The sequence below is a fragment of the Sciurus carolinensis genome, chromosome 11 (genome assembly GCF_902686445.1).
Source record: "Sciurus carolinensis chromosome 11, mSciCar1.2, whole genome shotgun sequence".
NCBI classification, from domain to species: domain Eukaryota; kingdom Metazoa; phylum Chordata; class Mammalia; order Rodentia; family Sciuridae; genus Sciurus; species Sciurus carolinensis.
In genome coordinates this window covers 116929869-116949330 of record NC_062223.1, presented here as the reverse complement: position 1 = coordinate 116949330, position 19462 = coordinate 116929869, and the positions used below count along the sequence as shown (strand labels likewise).

Genomic DNA, 19462 nt, shown 5'->3' with positions numbered 1-19462 from the left:
CTCCTTGGAACACGGGAGCTGAGCAGCCGCGGTGTCTAAGCCCTGGCACCTGGCCCTCCCTTGGCCCTGTTCTTATCTGCCCATTCCCTGGTCTCTCTTCCCAACACCCCAGCACAGGTTAGTTGGAAACAAGGGCTTTTCATCTCAGAGCACCTCCTATCCCAATAATCCCCCACCGGGGAGCAAACCACCCTATTGAGCTCATTTTCCCTCTGAGGGGGCCACCTGTTTGACTTGGGCAGAGTGACAGAGATCCCAACAGGCAGTCATTGGTGACCAGTTGAGAAGAGGCAACTAGAAAAACAAAGCTGGCAGAAGGGCCAAGTGGAGAGGTGAGGGATAGCGAGGGACGGAGGCTGGGGAGGGAGGCAGGCAGAGGAGGGAGGCAGGGGAGGGGCCGATGGCCAAGGGGCTCCCATGGGCACTTCCAGGCTCTGCCAGGCATCAGGCTCTCCCCAGGTTTTAGGAAAGGGTCTCCCCCAGAAAAAGGGCTGGGGGCTGGCAGACTGGCTGAGTCTTGATTAACATCAGCATTTTGTTTAAATGGGATGTAAAGAATGCTGTGTTACATTCGCCTTACCTTTTTTCTTTTTTCACTTTTTAAAGTACTTGACACCTGTTTTTATTACATTTTTTAATTTTTAGTTGACACATAATAATTGTACGTACATATGGAGCACAGTGAACTTAACACCTTTTAATCCTTCACAACACTCCCGTATGGAAAGATGGCCAGGGTTAGTGATGACATCTCCCGCGTTCTGCAGGAGGAAGTGGGGTCGGTGGAAGTTAACTGTCTCCTTCAAGCTTACTCGGTTAGCCACAGACTGCCCACTTCCGCTGCCTCTGGGAAACTTGCATTCTAAGCCTCCAGCTTAGGGGCTACCATGGCTCCACCCTCTCTCCGGCACAGTTGAGTGTAGGGAGCCCTGGGTTAGACTCCACAGGCCGGGCCCGCTCCACACAGAGCACTATACGCACTTGCCTCTGAGCCTCAGCATCTTTATTAATAAAGGAATGAGAAAGAGGCGGACCAGGAAAAGTTGAGAGGAGTTAACATTTATTAAGTACTTACAAAGCACTGTGCTATGCACCTTCAGTGCATTCATTCATTTAATCCTCACAGTGTCAAATGAGGTGCGTATAATCATTGTCACTGTTACCCCCATCTCCCAGTAGTGAAAAATGGGAAGACTCAGAGAGGTTAAGTACTACGCCCAAAGATTCAGCACTAGCATGTGGTGGAGAGCAAACCCAGGAGTCTTACGGTAGTAATGGCACCTCACGGGGCTGTGCATAGCAAGTGAATTGACGCTCGGGACAATCCTTTATTGTTATTATGGCTACTGCTTTGCCTCCTCCCCTGCCAGGGTGGGGTAGCCTGGGGAAAGTCTCTCTGTGACTCAATGACCCTGAAGGGGGCTCCTCGCTCCCTGCAGACGGCACACCCCGCATCGCCTCGTCCTTCAGCGAGAAGGTGGTCAACCCCGGGGAGCGGTTCTCGCTGATGTGTGCAGCTAAGGGCGCCCCGCCCCCCACGGTCACCTGGGCCCTGGACGACGAGCCCATCGTGCGGGACGGAAGCCACCGCACCAACCAGTACACCATGTCCGATGGCACCACCATCAGCCACATGAACGTCACAGGCCCCCAGATCCGCGACGGGGGCGTGTACCGGTGCACGGCTCGGAACTCGGTGGGCAGTGCTGAATATCAGGCGCGAATAAACGTAAGAGGTGCCTGTCTACATTTAAATATCAGAATAGGCTTTTGAGTTCCTTTGCCATCTCTGTGGTTACCATTATTCTTGTGATTAGTAGTTATTATTAATCGTCATTTTGATTTTAGTAGAGGTTTCTCTCCTCTCTCCCATCCCCCTCTCCCTGCCCTCCACAAGCCCCACCACCCATTCTTGTGTGTGAGTGTGTGTCTGGTAGAGTTCATCCATTCTCATTCCCACCTTCCTCCTCCTTCTCCTCCTCCTCTCCCGCAATCCAGCCTGCCCACCCTCCCCACCCTGATCCCCCCATCAAATCGCTTTGGGCCCCAGTAAGCTATGCACCAGCTACCATCTGCCAGCCCCACCAGGGCCTTGCAAGGACAGAGACAGGGCAGGGGCAGAGGGGCCAGGCCTGGCCTTAATATGCTTCAGCTGTGCTCCTAACTGCCTCCACTGAGCTTGTCCCCAAGAGCTCCAGGAGGTGCAAGCAGCCAGGAGCCAGGTGTCATCTCCTGCAAAGCCCAAGCCATCAAGAGGAGGCAAACCAGGCATATTGTCACACACCCATAATCCCAACTACTTGAGAGGCAGGGATTATAGGAGGATAGCAAATTCAAGGTCAACCTGGACAATGTAGCAAACCCCTATCTCAAAATAAAATAAAATGTGCTAGGGATGTAGCTCAGTGGGAGAGCACTGGCCTAGCATGTGAGAGGCCCTGGGTTCAGTCCCCAGTATCCTGTGCATGCACTTGTGTGCACACACACACTCACACACACACACACACACACACAAAGTAGGGGGCTGAGGCTAGGTGGGAGTGTCCAGAGGCAGGGAGCCTCTGAGGGTGGCAGTAGGGATCCTCAAGCTGATCATCCCCTATCTCAGTTCTCCAAGTCACAATGGTGGGAACAGTCTCCTCTGATGCTCTTTGCAGTTCTTTGGGTCTAATGGGTCCTTATCTGACCCTATCAATGACCCCTGCCCAAGGACAGAAGAGAACTGGGGAAGAGAAGGAAAGGGGCACTGGTCCAGGGGTGCTAGTGGTTGCCCTGGGGATAGGAAAGGGTCACAGAAATGCCAGTTCATGCCAAATTTGCCTGGGCCAGGTCTCCATCTCCTCCTGAGAAATGTGGGCATCCCATCTGGTCACCCTCCTGCTCTCTTCTCTGATTGGAAGGGGGAAGAGCTTCAGGGCCTGGGAGATTCCCCAGTCCTGCTCCCTATTATCTAGATGGGGACTTGAAGCCCAGAGAGTTGCTTGGCTCTCTCCAGCACTGTCCCTGTGTGAGCCCCCTTTGCCACCCCCATATCGCCACCTGCCCGGCTGATCCAACTAAAGATACCCACTCCCCCCAGCCAGTGTGACAGAGTCCCCATTTCTCACCCCTCCACAGGGGCCCATAATACACTTTTACCTGATGAAAGAGGATCACCAGCTCATCCAGAGGAGACCTTCCTGTTAGCCTACAGAGAGTTAGCACATGAAAGTTCCTGTTGGGTGTAAGACCAGTGTGAACAAGTAGAGTAGAAATTACACAGTGCCCACCTTCCCATTCTAACCCACAAGTCCTGACCTCTCTTGAATGACGAATGGCTCTCCCAAATCCCAACTGCTTCCTGGTGAGGCTGCATTTCCAGCCACGTGCCCTGTCCTGTAGTGGCCTCTTCATGCAGCCATGTGTAGCACATGTCTGTTTGCAGCTATTTGACACTAGCAACAGTGCATCCTGGAGAGATAATGGGTGACCCCAATCCAAGCCTTTGCCTTATTCTTGAAAAAGGGCTTCCTCTACTCCCACCAAATCTCCACCCCCAGAAGTCTCAGGGGCCAAGCAACTGAGAAGAGTACCACAGGGTGGTGCCCGGCTGTCCCTGGCTGACGGCACCGCTCGCCCCTCCTCTCCGCCTCCTCCTCCCATGCCTCAGGACCCCCCAGCATCCGGGCAATGAGGAACATCACAGCAGTCGCCGGGCGGGACACCCTCATCAACTGCAGGGTCATCGGTTACCCCTACTACTCCATCAAGTGGTACAAGGATGCCCTGCTGCTGCCGGACAACCACCGCCAGGTGGTATTTGAGAACGGGACCCTCAAGCTGACTGACGTGCAGAAGGGCATGGACGAAGGCGAGTACCTCTGCAGCGTCCTCATCCAGCCCCAACTGTCCATCAGCCAGAGTGTCCACGTGGCCGTCAAAGGTAGGCCTCCCCGCTAGCCAGAGTCCCCGCCTGTCCTCGCCCCCGAGCCTCCAAGGAAGCCCCAGCCTATTTTCAAGCCATAGCTCAGGCAACCACAGGCAATTCTGAGTGAGTACAAGGACAAGAGAGAGGGATCAGCATGGCTTTTAGAAGAAAGGGAGTAGGGTGGAAGATCGAGGGTGGACACAGGAGGACATGAGGAACTCTACCTCCAGGTTCCTCTGTTGACTGCAGGACAAGAGAGCACTGACCCCAGGGGTACAAGGGTTTTTACAAAGAGGAAGCAGTTCACAGGACAGGTCAGAGATGGCAGGCTACATCAGGTCCCTGATGTCAGGATGGGGCCACCAGGAACTCAGAAGGGACATACCAGTGGTCAGCAACAGGAGACCAGGGTAGAAGGAGCACCGGCTGCCCTGGCTCCCTCCCAGGGCACAGAGTGGTCCTCCCAGGCTGCCGCTAAGGGAATGGGGAAGGACTTTCTATCTGCTAGTGTCACCTGAGGCCTGGAAGGCAGTAGTCCCCTGACCCCAGGCCTCCATGCTCACCCAGGTGAGGTCTGTGTTTCTGCCTGGTACGTGGTGGCCACTCCGTAAGTTGATAGATCAATGAATGAATGGATAAATGAGAAAATAAGTGAATCCATGAACCAGTGTCCTATGTCCCCTGGGTTCTGGGGTCATGCAGCTGTGTGAAATCCCTCCTTTGGGAATGACGGGGCTGGAGCTTGTCTGGACAGTGTGGAAAGGAGCCTTCACTATTGCTCGGGAGACAGGATGGGAAAGTGGATCCTGCCAGGCCTGACTAAGGAGAGGTCAAGAATGACCCAGGGCCGATGGAAGGGCAGACCCAGAGGAACTTTGACCCCTTCTCCACCTCAGGAATAAAGGCACAGTTTCAAGAACCACTGAGGAGGGAGATGGAAGAGAGAAGAGTCCTTGAGACTTTTGAGAGCCACTGTCACCTGGGGACTTCCCTCCTCTGGCATTTGTGCCGTGCCAGGGAAGCAGGAAGTAGAAGCTAGAAAGACCCCGAGGGTCCAGGCCTGCAAAGGGGCATAACCCAGAGAAGGCGTCAGACCTGGTGTCCTGTTTGCTCCAAGGGAAGCAAGATTACATGGAGGCCTTGTGGACAGGATGAAGGAAGTCTCGGGGGAGGAGGGTTGGGAACAGATGCTGCATTTGGTTTGATCCTTCACATGTGTGATGACCATGGACCATCAGGTGTAAGGCCTGCAGGACAGCTGGGGAAACTGAGCAGTAGCAGCAAAAAGGCTGGCTCAGCCTCTCCCTGTGCTCCTTGTCATCGGGCTCATCCTGATCAGTGCTCAGGGGCTGTCACATGCATCCTCCTGTACCCACCACCTGTCATGGTGCCAGACGGTGTGAGTTTGTTGAACTGTAACTGAGACATTCGTCTGGGTTGGAGTGACTTATGGGAAGCCTTGCTTTAAGCCCCGTGAGCTGGGGTGGGTCTGTGGCCATCTCAGGCCTGGGGACAGGAGAGGACACCCTGACAACTCCACCTCCCCGCTTGGCCGCCATTGCACCACAGACAGGTTGAGGCATGCTGGGGACCCCTTCTCTGCCTGATACTTGTGCCCAGCCCAGGGGCCTTGCTGTGCCAGGGAGAACCTCACCAGCCCAGGCCACATCCTACCCCAGGCATCCTGGGAAACAGCCTGTGGTGGTGGGATAGGGCGCAGCCCGCCCCCCACCCGCATCCTGCTGCCTGTATCCATTTCCGTTACAAGCAGTGGAGCGCGAGCGCACAGTGTAAACATCACATATTAAAACATCTAACCTTTGCTGCACTCCCTTCACCCAACCGCACCAGCAAGCATTTGGCCGGGTTTGTTGGCATAAAAAAAATAATAATAATAACAGGGCTCCAGCGAGCCTTGGAGTACTCGGAACATCCTGAAAGCTGCTTCTGCTCATCAATTATTCAAGCCCATTCAGGGAACGATCAGTCCTAATGAATTGCATCTGATGCATTCCGTCTCAGTGACTCGCTGGGCCTGTTGTGATAGTGCAGAGAGACACAGTCTCCCCAGCCTAGGGGGAGGGGCCGGTGTGTGTGTGTGTGTGTGTGTGTGTGTGTGTGTGTGTGTGTGTACACCACATGCAGGCTCATGTACACACCGTCCCCCTTCCCCACCATCAGGGTCTGAAATGCAGCCTTAGAGGGGGTGAGGTCACCTGTTATCTCTCTAGATCAAGAAGCCTCATTCATGAGAGGGGCTCTGGGACCTCTTGCCCCCACCACTCCAAAAGCTCAGGTCCCTCATCCCCGCCCTTGGCTGACTCCCTCTCCCCACCTCATTAGAATGCACTTTTGCAGAAGAACCCATCAAAGCTGATTATGTTCACGACGCTTGATTAGCGGCTGTGCTCTTCCAAGAGCTACCAAAGGTGGGGGGTGGAGAAGGCGCCCCTGGGCATGGCAAAGGGCCCTGACTTGGGGGAGGAAGGGATGGGTCCAGGGGCAACACACCAAACCCCATGGCTACTGTGGGCTGGAAAGTACACGCACCAGGGATCAGAGCTGGGAGCCAGAGTGCAGAAGAGGGCGGAACGGGGTGGGACAGGGCACTAAAAGCTTGAGATAAAATCGAAGTTCCCTCCGCCTAGGCTCCCCTTCTCTGTGGGGCCAAAGGCTGAAGGGCAGGGTGGTGCAAAAACCCAGACTACCCCAAGAGCTGGAAAAACAACTGCTGACTCCCTTCCTTTGGAACTGCTCTTCTGCTAATGAATTTTTCAAACAATGGGCCAAGAAGAGCCAAACACACCCGCACACAGACACACGCATTGTCAAAGACCCGCGTGCACGTACGCACTGGAACGCATGTGTGCGTGTTCATGCACCGGAGCAACACACAAGCCTGTGCACACTCGAACACGCATGCTGGCAATTACATAGATGTTTCTTTGTTGGTACCCTCCTGTCCCCAGTCACTTCCTATGCCACGAAAGGTGGCTGCAGGTGGGTCCATATGAAATATTGCCCCCAGTGAGCCTTCCATGGCCCCGTAAGGTGGAGGAGAGGGGAGAGGGTGGGAGCTGCTTCCAGGACTGCCTGGGCTTGGCACATGCCACACTGACTGGCAGGGGAAGCAGGCCTTGTCTCTAGGCTTCTGGAGAGCTCCTTGGCAGGATGCTAAAGAGAGGGCACACAGGTCCAACCGAGACTTGGTGACTTTAGGGCCCCCGTAGCTAAAAAATAATGTGTTATAAAAGCATCCTTGGACACAGGCTGAATGTTTAATTAACCAGGAAGCTGGGGTGCATCTGGAGCCCCTTGGCATTGGCTTGGGGAGGAAATATCTCCATCCCTACATCTGAGCCTTCCAGGGTTTTGGGAGCCAAAAGGAGGCCATGAGGTGCTTTCTGCCCATGCTCAGCAGAACCAGGCCTGGGAGGTAGTGCCAGACCCTCGTGGGGAGCAAGCAAAAGAGGACATACACACACACCACAGACACCCTCACCCCAAATACCCACGCTCACCCTCCACGGGCATTCCTCCCCTACTAAGCAATAAAGAGCTTCTGCTGAGGCTCCATCCAGTCCCTTCCATTCTGCCTTCGGCGGAGTCCCTCATCCAGCCTAATGAAAGGGGTGGGGTTTCTGTGACCACAAACCTTAGAGAACCAGCCACCTGGATGAAGGCCTCTCTGCTATTGGTGGAGGTGGAGGTTTGGAAGGAACCCTACTGGAAAACACAGGCAAGGGGGGTGGGACAGGCCCCACAGGAGATTCCCTACTTGCACCTGGGGGGAAGGGGAATCAAGGTAGCTGCTGCCAGCAACCCTGTTTCCTCAACCAAGAGAACCAGGAACCCAGAAGCAAGGAACCTCCTCAGGGGGCAGACAGGGCTAGCGAAGATGGTGGTAGTGATGAAGATGAGGACAACTCCCACACAGTGACATTGCTGTGCACTCACCATATGCCAGGCACTGCTTTAGGTTCTACCAATACAGTTATTCTGAAGATAGATGAAGCTCCCTGCCCTCAGGGAGCTTGCAATTTAGTGGGGAAAGGGATCGTGAATCAAATATATACAAGATGTGCCGTATCAGCTGGGGATACCACACACCAGGGATGGGAGCACCCAGGGAAGGGGGAGGGACTTGCAATGTTCAATACGGTGGTCAGGGAGGTCATCCTGAGAGGACAGAGTCATGGTAAAAACTGACATAAGTTATGATCACTCCTAAAATTTAAGATTTGTCAGAACTGGAAGGTCAGTGTCAGACTTCAGAAATTGTTTGGTCCATTTTGCAGATGAGGACACTGAGATTCAGAAGCAGAGGCAGGGTAGGGGTGAGAGGTCACTCGGGCATGGTAACTGGAGTGGGTAGCTGAGTGTGGAACCCCGGCGTCCCAGCCCCAGGCATGGCTCTTTCCCCTTGCCATGCTGCCTGGGGAGAGAGCCCTGGCTTCCTGCAGTGCACACTCTGCTAGCAGGTGCAGTAAATAAAAGGCTCAGCCTCGAAGACAGATGATGAGAGACCCCATAAAGTATTTATGGGCTGGGCTGGTGGTCAGCACTGCGTGACACTCACAAACAAGTGGCTATAAAGACTTTATGGTGGCCAGACACCACATGGACTGCCACCACCACTGTATCTTCTCACTCACTCTGCCCTCTGGTCTCTGCCATTGCAGCGTTGTGCTACAGGTGACTGACCAAGTGGGGCTCCCTGGGAGAAATCCCTGGGTTGTATGGCATTCCCTCCATCCAGGCCAGATGCTGGGGAAATGCCATGACTCACAGGCAAGAGGCCTGGGGGCTGCACTCAGCTCTGAAGAGGCTCCTAGACATGGCCAGGTGGAGGTGGTCAGAGACCTCACCCCCTGAAGGGCTGAGTTCCCAGAGGTGGAAATGGACAGACCCATTCTAACCCTGTCTAACACCTGAGCATGGGGGAAGGCACGGCTGAGACACAGGTCAGACAGCAACCCTGCATCTGGGCAGCTGCTGTGTGCTCGTACTGCCCACAGTGCTCCTCCTCAGCTCCATTAGCCGGCTGTGCAGGCACCAGGAAGCCCAGACTTTCTTTTCCCTCCAGGTCATCTCATGTTCCTGGACTTAAGGGGTGTCAGAATGCTAGCCTGGAGCCATGGAGGGGTGCGCCAGCCACAGCATCACACCCAGCCCATCGAGCCTGCAGGTGGAGGCTCTGACCTCGCAGCGAGTGAGGGGCCTGCCCGGACCTCTGGTCATCTGCCTCCCATAGGACAATGGTGCTCTAGGGAGCCCTGGGCCAGCTGGCTGCGTATCTCAGTCCCCTGGATGGGTGCTGGCTACTGTTCCTCCCTAGCCTCTCCAGGGGCCACCCATGTCATTCCTGCAACTGGACCTCTTGGCCCTTGGCTCAACCTCTTCTCTCTCCCTCACCCTCCTCCTGTGTTTTGCAAGCACGGATGTCCTTTAATTCTCAGTTCAAATGCTGTGTACTCCGTGAGGCTATCGTCTCCCCTGGAGCACAGCTCCCTCTGCTCTGATTGGCCATCTGTACATCCAGGAGGTGCTCGCCCCTGATCACAGCATGGATGGGGCAAGAGTCCTTTCCCTTCTCCAGTCACTGAGCAGCTCCTGAGGCTTCTGCTGTACTTTGAGGGTGTTTCTGCTTCCTCAGCCCACACAGAGCACGTTGCCTTCACAGAGCAGGCATTTCATAAATATTAGATGAATTAGTTAATTAATGAATTAACCTGCCTTAGTAACTTGTTCCATTATCTACTGAGAGAGACAGTCTTCCCCTTGCCTGAACTCAGTCTCCCTGCCTGATTTCACTCTGTTGTTATCCTGTCCTTGATGGAAACGTAGAGTCTCGGGCCCAGGAGCATGGCCCTCCAGACTTGACAGTCCTCAGGCCTCCTCCCAAGCCACCTTGCCTTGCCCACGCGTCCTACTCCCCAGCCCCCGGCCACTGCTGACAAGTGTCCTTAGGCTCTTCAATCTCAGGAGCTGGTTTGGCACTGTGATAGCAAAGGCCTGGGCCTAGGAAGGACCAAGGGAGACATTCCAGGTTCCCAAACGCCCACACAAAGGCAGTGCCCGAACCCCCATCCCATCCTGTCCTCCCCACCCCCCCAGCCCACCACTGAGGTCACCTCAGGAAATGATATCTAGACATATGTCCATTCATTTCCTCACCCAACAAGCACATATTGAGTACCTACTATTTTCCAGGAAGATCTTCCTAGTTATATAAGTCCCAGGGAGGTGGAGGTAGTCACATCCACTGCCTTGTGACACATGCCACAGCCAAGGTGTGCACTGGATCTGCAGAAATTCTGCCAAAGCCCAAGGAGGCCTAGAGGCCTAGATCTGACCTCCATGCACCTATACACACGCACACAGGAAGGAGAGCACATGAGGAATCTGGGAAGTCTGTAACTGTCCTTGGGTCATTACTAGAATCCTGAGTTCAAAGAAATCTATCAAAGCTGTCCACAACCCAGAAACCTCCCACAGTACTGGGGGCAATGCCCTATACCTGAGAAAAGCATCCAGCAACAGGGATGAGTTGATCTGGACAGCGACCAGAACCCCCGGAAACCTGGCTGGGGTTTAGGACCTGCTCCGGGCCCAGGCATGTCTGGAATAAAACGGGTCAAAGTCAGCCAGTGGGCGAGAAGCACGCAGGGTGGGAGATGAGGACAGATGCCCCGTGCTCCCCAGGCAGGACTGAGGTGCAGAGCTTGGGAGGCTGTGGGGTGCTGGGGTGGAGGGCCAGGTGGGAGAGGGCATTGGAAAGTCCAGCGGAGGCCCCTGCTGGGGGTCATGGAGGTAGCATCCCTCCTAAATGGCACTTACTCCAGACCTGGAGCGCTCGGTCAAGACCTCTCCCAGGGCCCAGTGAGCTGCCAAGAGGCTTTCTTTGTCTACACCTGGCCATTCCCCAGGGGCAGCTCCCTATGGCGTGCTGGAAGTGTGTAGATGCAAGGAGGGCCTCCTCGGTCACCTGTCCTTCCCCCTCAGTCTTGTTCCCCATGGTGGCCACTCTGGGTGGACCTAGGGTGGAGAGTAGCAGGCTTCCAAGGCGCCGTGGGGCTGGAGTCTGGGAGAAGGCCAGAGGACTGTGGACTGCCTTGTAATTTAATTATTTGACTGCAGAAAGGAGACCTCATCTACTGGGTGCTCATCCTTGTTAAGCTAATTGTCTGTCTCCCTCACTCTCTTCTCCCCCCACTTGCTGGGGAAGCCGCTGCAGCCTAATTGAGTTATCATAAAGATAATGGCTGATGCTCTAGCCAGAGCTGAGAAAGGAGGATCCATCTCGCGGCGACTCCAGCTCCAGACAGGGCCCCCAGGGGCTGAGACCGGGTAGTGAGGGAGGGAGGCTGGGTGTACGGGCCTTTACCCGGAGTCTAACCCAGTGGTTGTCTCAAGGTCAACAGGGCTCCCTCTAGACTTTTTTCAGCCACCAGCAGCCACCCAGAAATCAAAGGGTCTGTGGTGTGGCGTGTCTGGGAATTTCTCAGAGAAGCAGCCAAGCAGCACAGTGGAGAGAGGTTGGAATTAGCAGAGAGATCAGGTTTCAAATCCCACTGTCACTTCTCTGGAGCCGGGTAACCTAGGGCAATTCCTTCTCTGTTCTCGGCCTCCATGTTCTCATCTGTAAAATGAGAAGAGTAAGCTCACCTCACATTATTGGTAGGAAAATTTGATGAGATGATGTGTATAAAACAACTGAAACAACCAACGGCACGAGCTTCTGCTCACCTGTCCTGACACCTGATGACTGGAGAGGAGTGGGGTTGGTGAGGGGTCTTCTGGGAGGAGGCTGGAGTGTAGCACCCTGGCTCTACATGAGCAGCCTTGGGAGGTGCATGGGGGAGGGTCTCACCAGCCTTCCTCACCTGCACCTGGGCACCTCATCTCTATCCATCCCAGGCCCCCAGGCGGCTGTGAGATGCTTGCCTGCGGGGAGAACATAGGCACAAGCCAAGCAGTAGGTCAGCAGGCAGATGGGAGCCAAGAAGCCCATGAGTCAAATCCAAGGACAAACCTGAAGGTCAGAGTTAATGCAAGTGGCCAAGGCCCTCGAGAGAGACTGTGGGTCCAGGCAGGGTCCCAGGTGGAAAAGGGGCATGGGAGATAGGCATAATGGCAGAGCACCCAGGCATGCCCGGGAGACTTCATGGATAGGAGAATGAGGTCCCAGAACCTGGGGGAGCTCCCCCAAGCCCAGAGCCCCCAGGAGAGGCATCTGACTGGGCGAGGTGAGTGAGGCTGATGGCAGCATCTCCTTGCCCTCCCAGTGCCCCCTCTGATCCAGCCTTTTGAGTTCCCACCGGCCTCCATTGGTCAGCTGCTCTACATTCCCTGTGTGGTGTCCTCGGGGGATATGCCCATCCGCATCACCTGGAGGAAGGACGGACAGGTGATCATCTCAGGCTCAGGCGTGACCATTGAGAGCAAGGAATTCATGAGCTCCCTGCAGATCTCCAGTGTGTCCCTCAAGCACAATGGCAACTACACATGCATCGCCAGCAACGCAGCGGCCACTGTGAGCAGGGAGCGCCAGCTCATTGTGCGTGGTAAGTGGGGTCAGGCCAGCCTGGAGGAACATCAGGTCCATCTCTCTAGAGTGCCAGTTTGAATCACAGGCTCAAGGGAGATTGGCTATAGCAGGGCCACTAAGATAGAGAGGCCCCAGTCTTTTTATTTTCCAGGGCAGGAAATGAGTGGAGGAGATACTTGCTCAGTTAGTCATTGGTTAAGGCACGATTGGAACTCAGACTCCCAGCTTCAGTTCCAGTGCTCATCAAAAGCCCTCAGCCTCTAGGATCTCAGAAGCTGCCAGTTCCCAACTTTATGGTGGACCAGAAAGGGCCAACATTGAATGGAGGTGTCTAAGCGCTAAGGGACCTCTCAGAAGCCAAGATAACCTTTTTCTCCCTACCTCCTCTCTTTTGGCAGTGCCCCCTCGATTTGTGGTGCAGCCCAACAACCAGGATGGCATCTACGGCAAAGCTGGTGTGCTCAACTGCTCGGTGGATGGCTACCCACCACCCAAGGTCATGTGGAAGCATGCCAAGGGTGAGCCCCGGCCAGCCAGCATCTCCAAGGGCAGGGAGGGCCAGGGAGGATGCTCAGGTGGGACTTGGGCCTGTTCGCCACAAACAGCTCAGTACTAGGGGTGGGCAGGTCCTGGGTTCTGGGCTTTAGGGGACCCATGGCTACAAATGATCTAGAAATCCTCAGCCACCCCCAGGGGTCTGCAGACAAGGACAGCATCATGCTGACTTGACTCCAGATCTCCTCTAGTCCCCACAGACATGGCCCTTCTTCTCCCTGCTCCAGCCCTAAAACTCAGGGTACGTCTGCTACTCCCACCCTGCCCTGTGCACCCCACGGTCCCAGAGCCGCCATGCCTGGCTTTTCACCACTCTCTCTAATCTGAGATTTTGGTCCTTCTTAGAGCTTGACTTCATGTCAAGAATGCATGCAGTATCTAAGGCCCACATCCTAGGCTGTGTCCACAGCTGACCTGAGGGAGGAAGGGGAGGTACCCCAAAGCCCCTGTTGAAAGACAGCTGGCCTTTTTTCCCCAGATGTGACTGCCATGACCAGGCAATTACCATTTGAGGACTCAGTCTTGTCTTTGACTATTGCCAAGTTGTCCAGAGGTTACTTTGTCTTCTTCTCCCAGGAATGCACCCCAAGAAAGCTTGGTGGCAAGGTGGCCATTGGCTGAGGCCATGTCCCCACCTCATCTCCTTGCTGCAGAGCTAGGGCAGGGGCAGGCCTCTCTGAGGGTCTTTCCTCTTGCCCTGCAGGAGCTGTGTGGCTCTAGCACTTTGGGGATGGTTCGGCTTTGCAACAAAGTGGCCCTAGATCAGCAAGAGAAAGGTATTAGGGTCATTCTTAAGGCACACTGTCCAACCCAGCTCACTCCCTAGCAAAGACCCAGCCTTCCTAACCTCTGCCTCCTTCCAGGGAGCGGGAACCCCCAGCAGTACCACCCAGTGCCCCTCACCGGCCGCATTCAGATCCTGCCCAACAGCTCCCTGCTGATCCGCCACGTCCTAGAAGAGGACATCGGTTACTACCTCTGCCAGGCCAGCAACGGCGTGGGCACCGACATCAGCAAGTCCATGTTCCTCACTGTCAAGAGTGAGTCCTGCCCCACACTCTCCCAGCACCCAGATCTCAGGCCAAGGCCCACCTCTGTGCTCTTTCTGCCTGCCCCTTGGTTTCCATTGATCCATCTATGAAGGGGAGGCAGGAAAGATCCCTCCTCCAAGGTGGAGATATGCACTCAACCTGAATGACCCCAACTCACCCCAATTCTGATAACCTCATGATTTGCTGTACTGAAATAACATAAGCCATTCCATTTACTATGATCTGTAGGTTGGCAACTCGCTCTGAGTTCTCATACCAAAGTATTTCTGTTACTTAATATCACCTCTGTGCATACAACCCTTTGTGGCTTAGAGAGAAAAAGACCATGTAGACAATGTAGAAGAAGAACCTACGGTCCAAAAACTGGGTTCCAATTCCACATCTACCCTGGGCAAGTCACTTCACTTCTTTGTGCTCCAGTTTCCTCCCCTGGCACTAGAGGTTCATTCCCCTTCACCTCCCAAAAGAGTAGTGAAATAACACAGGAACTTACGATGGAAAGAGGAAGATGCTTTGGAAAAGCCTTTTGAGCAGTAAAACTTAACATAATTTGGTGCTGTATATATGGCTTCTAAATCCTCAAGCTCAAAGCTCTTAGAAACCCACCATTTACATGCCCAGGATTCTGTTAAGAGTCACAGAGTCATTTCTACTGGGCAAGCCTATCCCTTTACACACAGAGGGGTCTCTGTGGTGGATCCCTGAGGATCATGTCAGAAGGATAGTGTCATCTGGCCCTGTGTCTGGGACCGTGCACCTTGGCAGGCAGAGGTAAGAGTCTGAGCTTTAGCGTCTCACCCAGCCATGTGTGGCTCTGGGGGCTGTGACTTGATGGCGGTGTGACTTTGATGAGCGTACTTGGCCTTATGGCAGCTTGCCTTCCCGATCTTCAAAATGGGGGTGATAATACTGTGGGGTTCTGCTTGGTGTCGAGCATGAGTCTAGTGACACATGAAAAGCAGCCATGTGGCAGCTGCACCATAGACTGAGCCACCAGGGCCACTCTGCAGGCAGTCCCTCCAGGGCCTCACAGGGAGGCTGCTGACCGAGTGCGAGTGCCTGCATGCCTTGCAGTCCTGCCTGCCCCTCCCCGGAGTTCCGCCTCCAACCATCTTTATCACTCGCTGAAGCCCGAGCTCAGCTTAGCACCAGGCAGGGAAGCCCCGGCCAGGCGATCGATGCTCAGGGAGCTCCGAGCTGAGCCGGAATCCCCGCCCTGGGGAGCCGCTTCCCTCACACTATCAAAAAGCACTTTGTCCTCAATAAAACCAGGCAATCAATCTACATCCCTCAGCCGGGGAGAACTTGGCTGATTCTGAGAAGCCAGAGGAAGAGCAGGCACCTCTGGAGCCATCTTTGGTATTTGATCCTTATCTCCCCACTGTCAGCAGGATGAGCCTAAACTCTTCACTGCAGATTCTTTTCTTTCTTTCTTTTTTTCTCTGTCTTTACTATTTTTCTTTAAGTTAGAGGACCACTGAGCAAGTGTGGCTGCTGTTCTGTGGCATGTGATTTTTCTGCAGAGATGAGGGGACTCTGTGAGAGAGGATGCGGGGTCAGCAGGTGGGCTGTGTGTGAAGAGACTCAATTGTTACCAGGCTGTCCCTGAAGTCCTGGGGGCCTGGATAAGCCGTTTCCCCTCAAGGGGTTATGGGTTTTTTTTCCTATGCCATTTATCTTCCAAACCAGGCAACAGCGAAGAAACACAGGTATTTGGAGAGCGTGAATGTTATAAATCGAGGGCCACCTGGTGAGCACACCACACACACACACACACACACACACACACACACACACACACTGGTGTCACCCTCTGCCCTCCAGGGAATGCGGGCATTTTCTGCAGCACTGATCAGTCAGGGCAGAATCTGGACCATTTCCCTCCCGTCTTCCTCCCCGTCCTAATTTCAGCGATCTTGCCATTTCCTTTGCTTCTCTCCCCAGTAAGACCCAGGTGCTTCCCCTCTCACATCTGCTCTCCCAGGAGCACCGCTAGGTCACGTTTCCCTGCCTCCCTCCCCCTCAGCCTGCCTGCCCCTGTGATGGCGTCTCTCAACCCTTTCCCTCCGTCTCTCTGCACCAGGCTCCTGGCTCTCCCCCAGGTCGTCCTACACAGCTGTGCCCTTTCTCTTACCCTCTCCCCAATGACCTTCCCTGCTGTCCTAGAGGACCCTGTGCAGCCTGAACAATTCTACATGGGACCTGGTGCCAGACATTTGCAAAGCCAATTTGAAGGCTTGCCTCCAGCACTCAGGGAAGATTTGCCCCAGTGTAGCTCCACCCGGCCAGGCCGCACACCTCTCTGGACTTTCAGGAGGCTAGGAAGCTCCCAGAGCCCAAGGCACCCCACTTCCATTCTCCCTGCCCGTCTTCCCCTTTACTCTCTGCCAGACACACTAGGCTAGGTGTATTCAATGCATTTCCAACTTAAGGTGTTTTCAACTTGTGATGGGTTTATCAGGATGAATCCCCATGCTAAGTTGAGGAACAACTGTGCTTTTTACTCCTTGGCAAGGTTTAAATGAGGGACCGGGGGCTTGACTCAGTGGTAGAGCCCTTACCTAGTATATGTGAAGCCCTGGGTTTGATCCCCAGCATTAAAAAAAAAAAAAAAAAAAAAAAGTAAATGAGACCATGTACTTACAGCAATTAGTACTTTGTACAAAATATACATTGAATAATTGTTAGCAGTCATTTGGTTGAGGTGCTGAAAAGCTCGTATAGAGTAAGTCAAGGTTGTTCTTCTCAGGGAATCTAGAATTATGGAGAGGAAATACATATATACCCCAAAACAACTATAAGACACAAGCAATAAAGGCCTTAAAAGGCTACCAATGAGCAGACTCAAAAAGAACCAGATCTGGGGGTGTAGCTCAGTGCTAGAACACTTACTTACCTAGCATGCACGAGTCCCGGTTTGATCCTCAGCAGCAGAAGAACAAAGAATCAGGGCTGGAGTCATGAATATTACCTTTGGGGTTGAATAAAGGTATCAAGAAAAGCTTCACAGTAGGGCTCAAGGGACAAGGAGCGTTCTGAGAAGAGCCAGTGGGGTGAAGGTCATGCCATTACAGGGAGGAACAAGCAGCACAAGCAAGGTCATGGGTCAGGAAGGTCCATGAATGTCATGTGGTGACATGAGAGCCCAGGGTATCTGGCAGAGAGTGGAGGGGAGGATGCACAGAGAGAATGAAGTGTGAAATGCTCTGAGCTTTGGGAGCCACATATATTCTTCTTATGTTGAGCAAACTTAGAGCAGGTTGCAAACCAGAGTTTCAGGAACCCAAAGGTCTGGTGGGGGTTGAGAATCCAAAGCTGGTTCTTAGAGAATTATCCCCATGCAGAATCCTCCTCAGGGCCTATATGAGGCAGGTTCTCCAGAAGGACAGAACCAATAGGATGTAGGTAGATAAACAGGATGGAGGGAGGAAGAAAGGAATGGATGGATGCATGCATAGATTAGATAGATAGATAGATAGATAGATAGATAGATAGATAGATAGATAGATAGACAGATAGATAGATGAATAGATGAAAGGGGATTTATTAGGGGAATTGGTTTATATGATCATGAAAACCGAGAAGTCCCCCTAGTTGTCTGAAAACTGGAGACCCTGAGGTACTAGCAGCATGACTCAGTTCAAGACAAAGGTCTCAGAACCTGTGAAGCCAATGGTATATCTCAGTTCAAGGCCAAAGGTCAAAGAACCACTGGGATAAATCTTGGAATCTAAAGGCCAGAGAGCCTGACGTCCAAGGGTAGGTAAAAAGGAGTGTTCTGGCCTCCACAGAGAGAGGAAATTGCTTTCCTCTGCCTTTTTATTCTTTCAGGGTGCTCGGCTGATTAGATGGTGCCCACAATGAGGGTGGATCTGCCCACTCAGTCCACCAACTGATATGCTCAACACACAGCCTCACACTCAAAACCAATGCTCTACCAGACCCTAGGTATTCCTTAATCTAGTCCCATTGACACCTAAAATTAACCATCACAGGGCCTCAGGGAACCAAGGGTTTGATAGCATGGGAAAGCAATTTTTCAAGTCCTTGGACATCCTTGCTACCAACAAACCAGGCCCAGCTGGCTCCCACCCCTGCCTGACCCCAGAGTCTTGGCGTGGGCCGAGCTTACGCCGTACTGAGCATGCTGCCTGGCCCCACCACCCTCAGGCACAGTGCTTGACTTCGCCCTGCCTTGGGGGCTGGCAGGCAGTAGCACCTTCCTAAGAACCACAGATACTGGATCAAGGTCACTGAGCAGAGTAGCCCCAGCTGAGACCAGAACTTATCTCCATGATTTGGAAGAAAGAGTACAAACTGAGAGTCCAAAGACTGGCTGCTGATCCTGGCTCTGGGACTCTGGCTATGGATTCACGAGCTGTCCTTTCCCTTCTCTGGGCCTCAGTTTCCTCAACTGTACAATAAGAGGCCTGGACTAGAATCCACTCCCCAGTTGATCCAAGGCCCCTTCCAGTTCAGACAAGCTCTGGTTCCAGCTGCACGTCTAGTCTTTTCAGGGCACCAGACCACCTCCCAGAATTTGGTTGAAAATAAATGTAATTAATAGAAGAAAATACTACATCCACAGAGCTGCCTTTTATCTCCCTTTTAAATATATATTTTTTTAAAAGAGAGATAATGACCAAAAGGAGGAGGAGGCAATTCCTCCTCCAAGTGACACATGAGGAAAAAAATAAATAAATAAAGCATCTTCAAAGAGAATTCTTCAGCGAGAGGCAGATACAAAGCCGAGCAGCTTCGTCCAGGGTGGAAGGGGGCTGGCTGTTTTGATACCACCACCTCGTGGCAGTGCCTCCTGGGACTCACCGGCTCCCTCGTCCAGCAGGCTACCTTATTAGACAGGTCTCTTTACTGCCCCCAGAGTCCCCTTCGCCCTTGTGAAGGCCCCAGTGATTGGGCCACAGACAAAGCCCATGGCCAATTAAACCCATAAGGGCTCTTTGTTTGGTTTGAGTTTTGATTTGTTTGTTTAGCAAAATGTCAGGCCAATTAAAATGAGATCCAAGAGCCTCAGCAAGCACACACCCCTGCAGAGTCACAGGAAGTCAGGAGAGAGGAGACAGCTAAACCCTCCTGAGATGGGAGAGGGAAGGAGCCCTTGGACAGGAGTAGACCGGGCACCTGCTCTGGCTGCCCATGAGTAGGTACCGAAGTATGGATGCAAAGCCTTAGAAAACACAACTGCCTAGCTGCTGACTGAGATGAGCCTGCTTTCTAATTTGCCTAATGGAAATGCCTCTGTTAGACAGAAGGAGCACCTCCCTTAGAGCTGGGTAACTGGGCCCCTGTTCCTCCCACAGGGCAGGGGGTCTATGGACCAAAGGAAATGGCCACCCAGAGCCCACAAATCCCTTTCCTGCTCCGGTGCCTGGGCAA

The 19462-nt window shown here is 53.5% G+C and overlaps 1 protein-coding gene across 3 annotated transcripts in view; it reads left to right on the top strand.

Moving 5' to 3' along the window:
* Dscaml1 (DS cell adhesion molecule like 1) overlaps positions 1-19462 on the top strand; it is a 321654-nt gene that overhangs the window by 244836 nt on the left and 57356 nt on the right. For all 3 annotated transcript variants that reach the window (XM_047519513.1, XM_047519512.1, XM_047519514.1), the window contains exons 7-11: positions 1440-1736; positions 3650-3922; positions 12196-12474; positions 12857-12976; positions 13877-14053. In XM_047519513.1, coding sequence (XP_047375469.1) covers positions 1440-1736; positions 3650-3922; positions 12196-12474; positions 12857-12976; positions 13877-14053 — 1146 coding nt within the window. The remainder of the gene's footprint in view (positions 1-1439; positions 1737-3649; positions 3923-12195; positions 12475-12856; positions 12977-13876; positions 14054-19462) is intronic.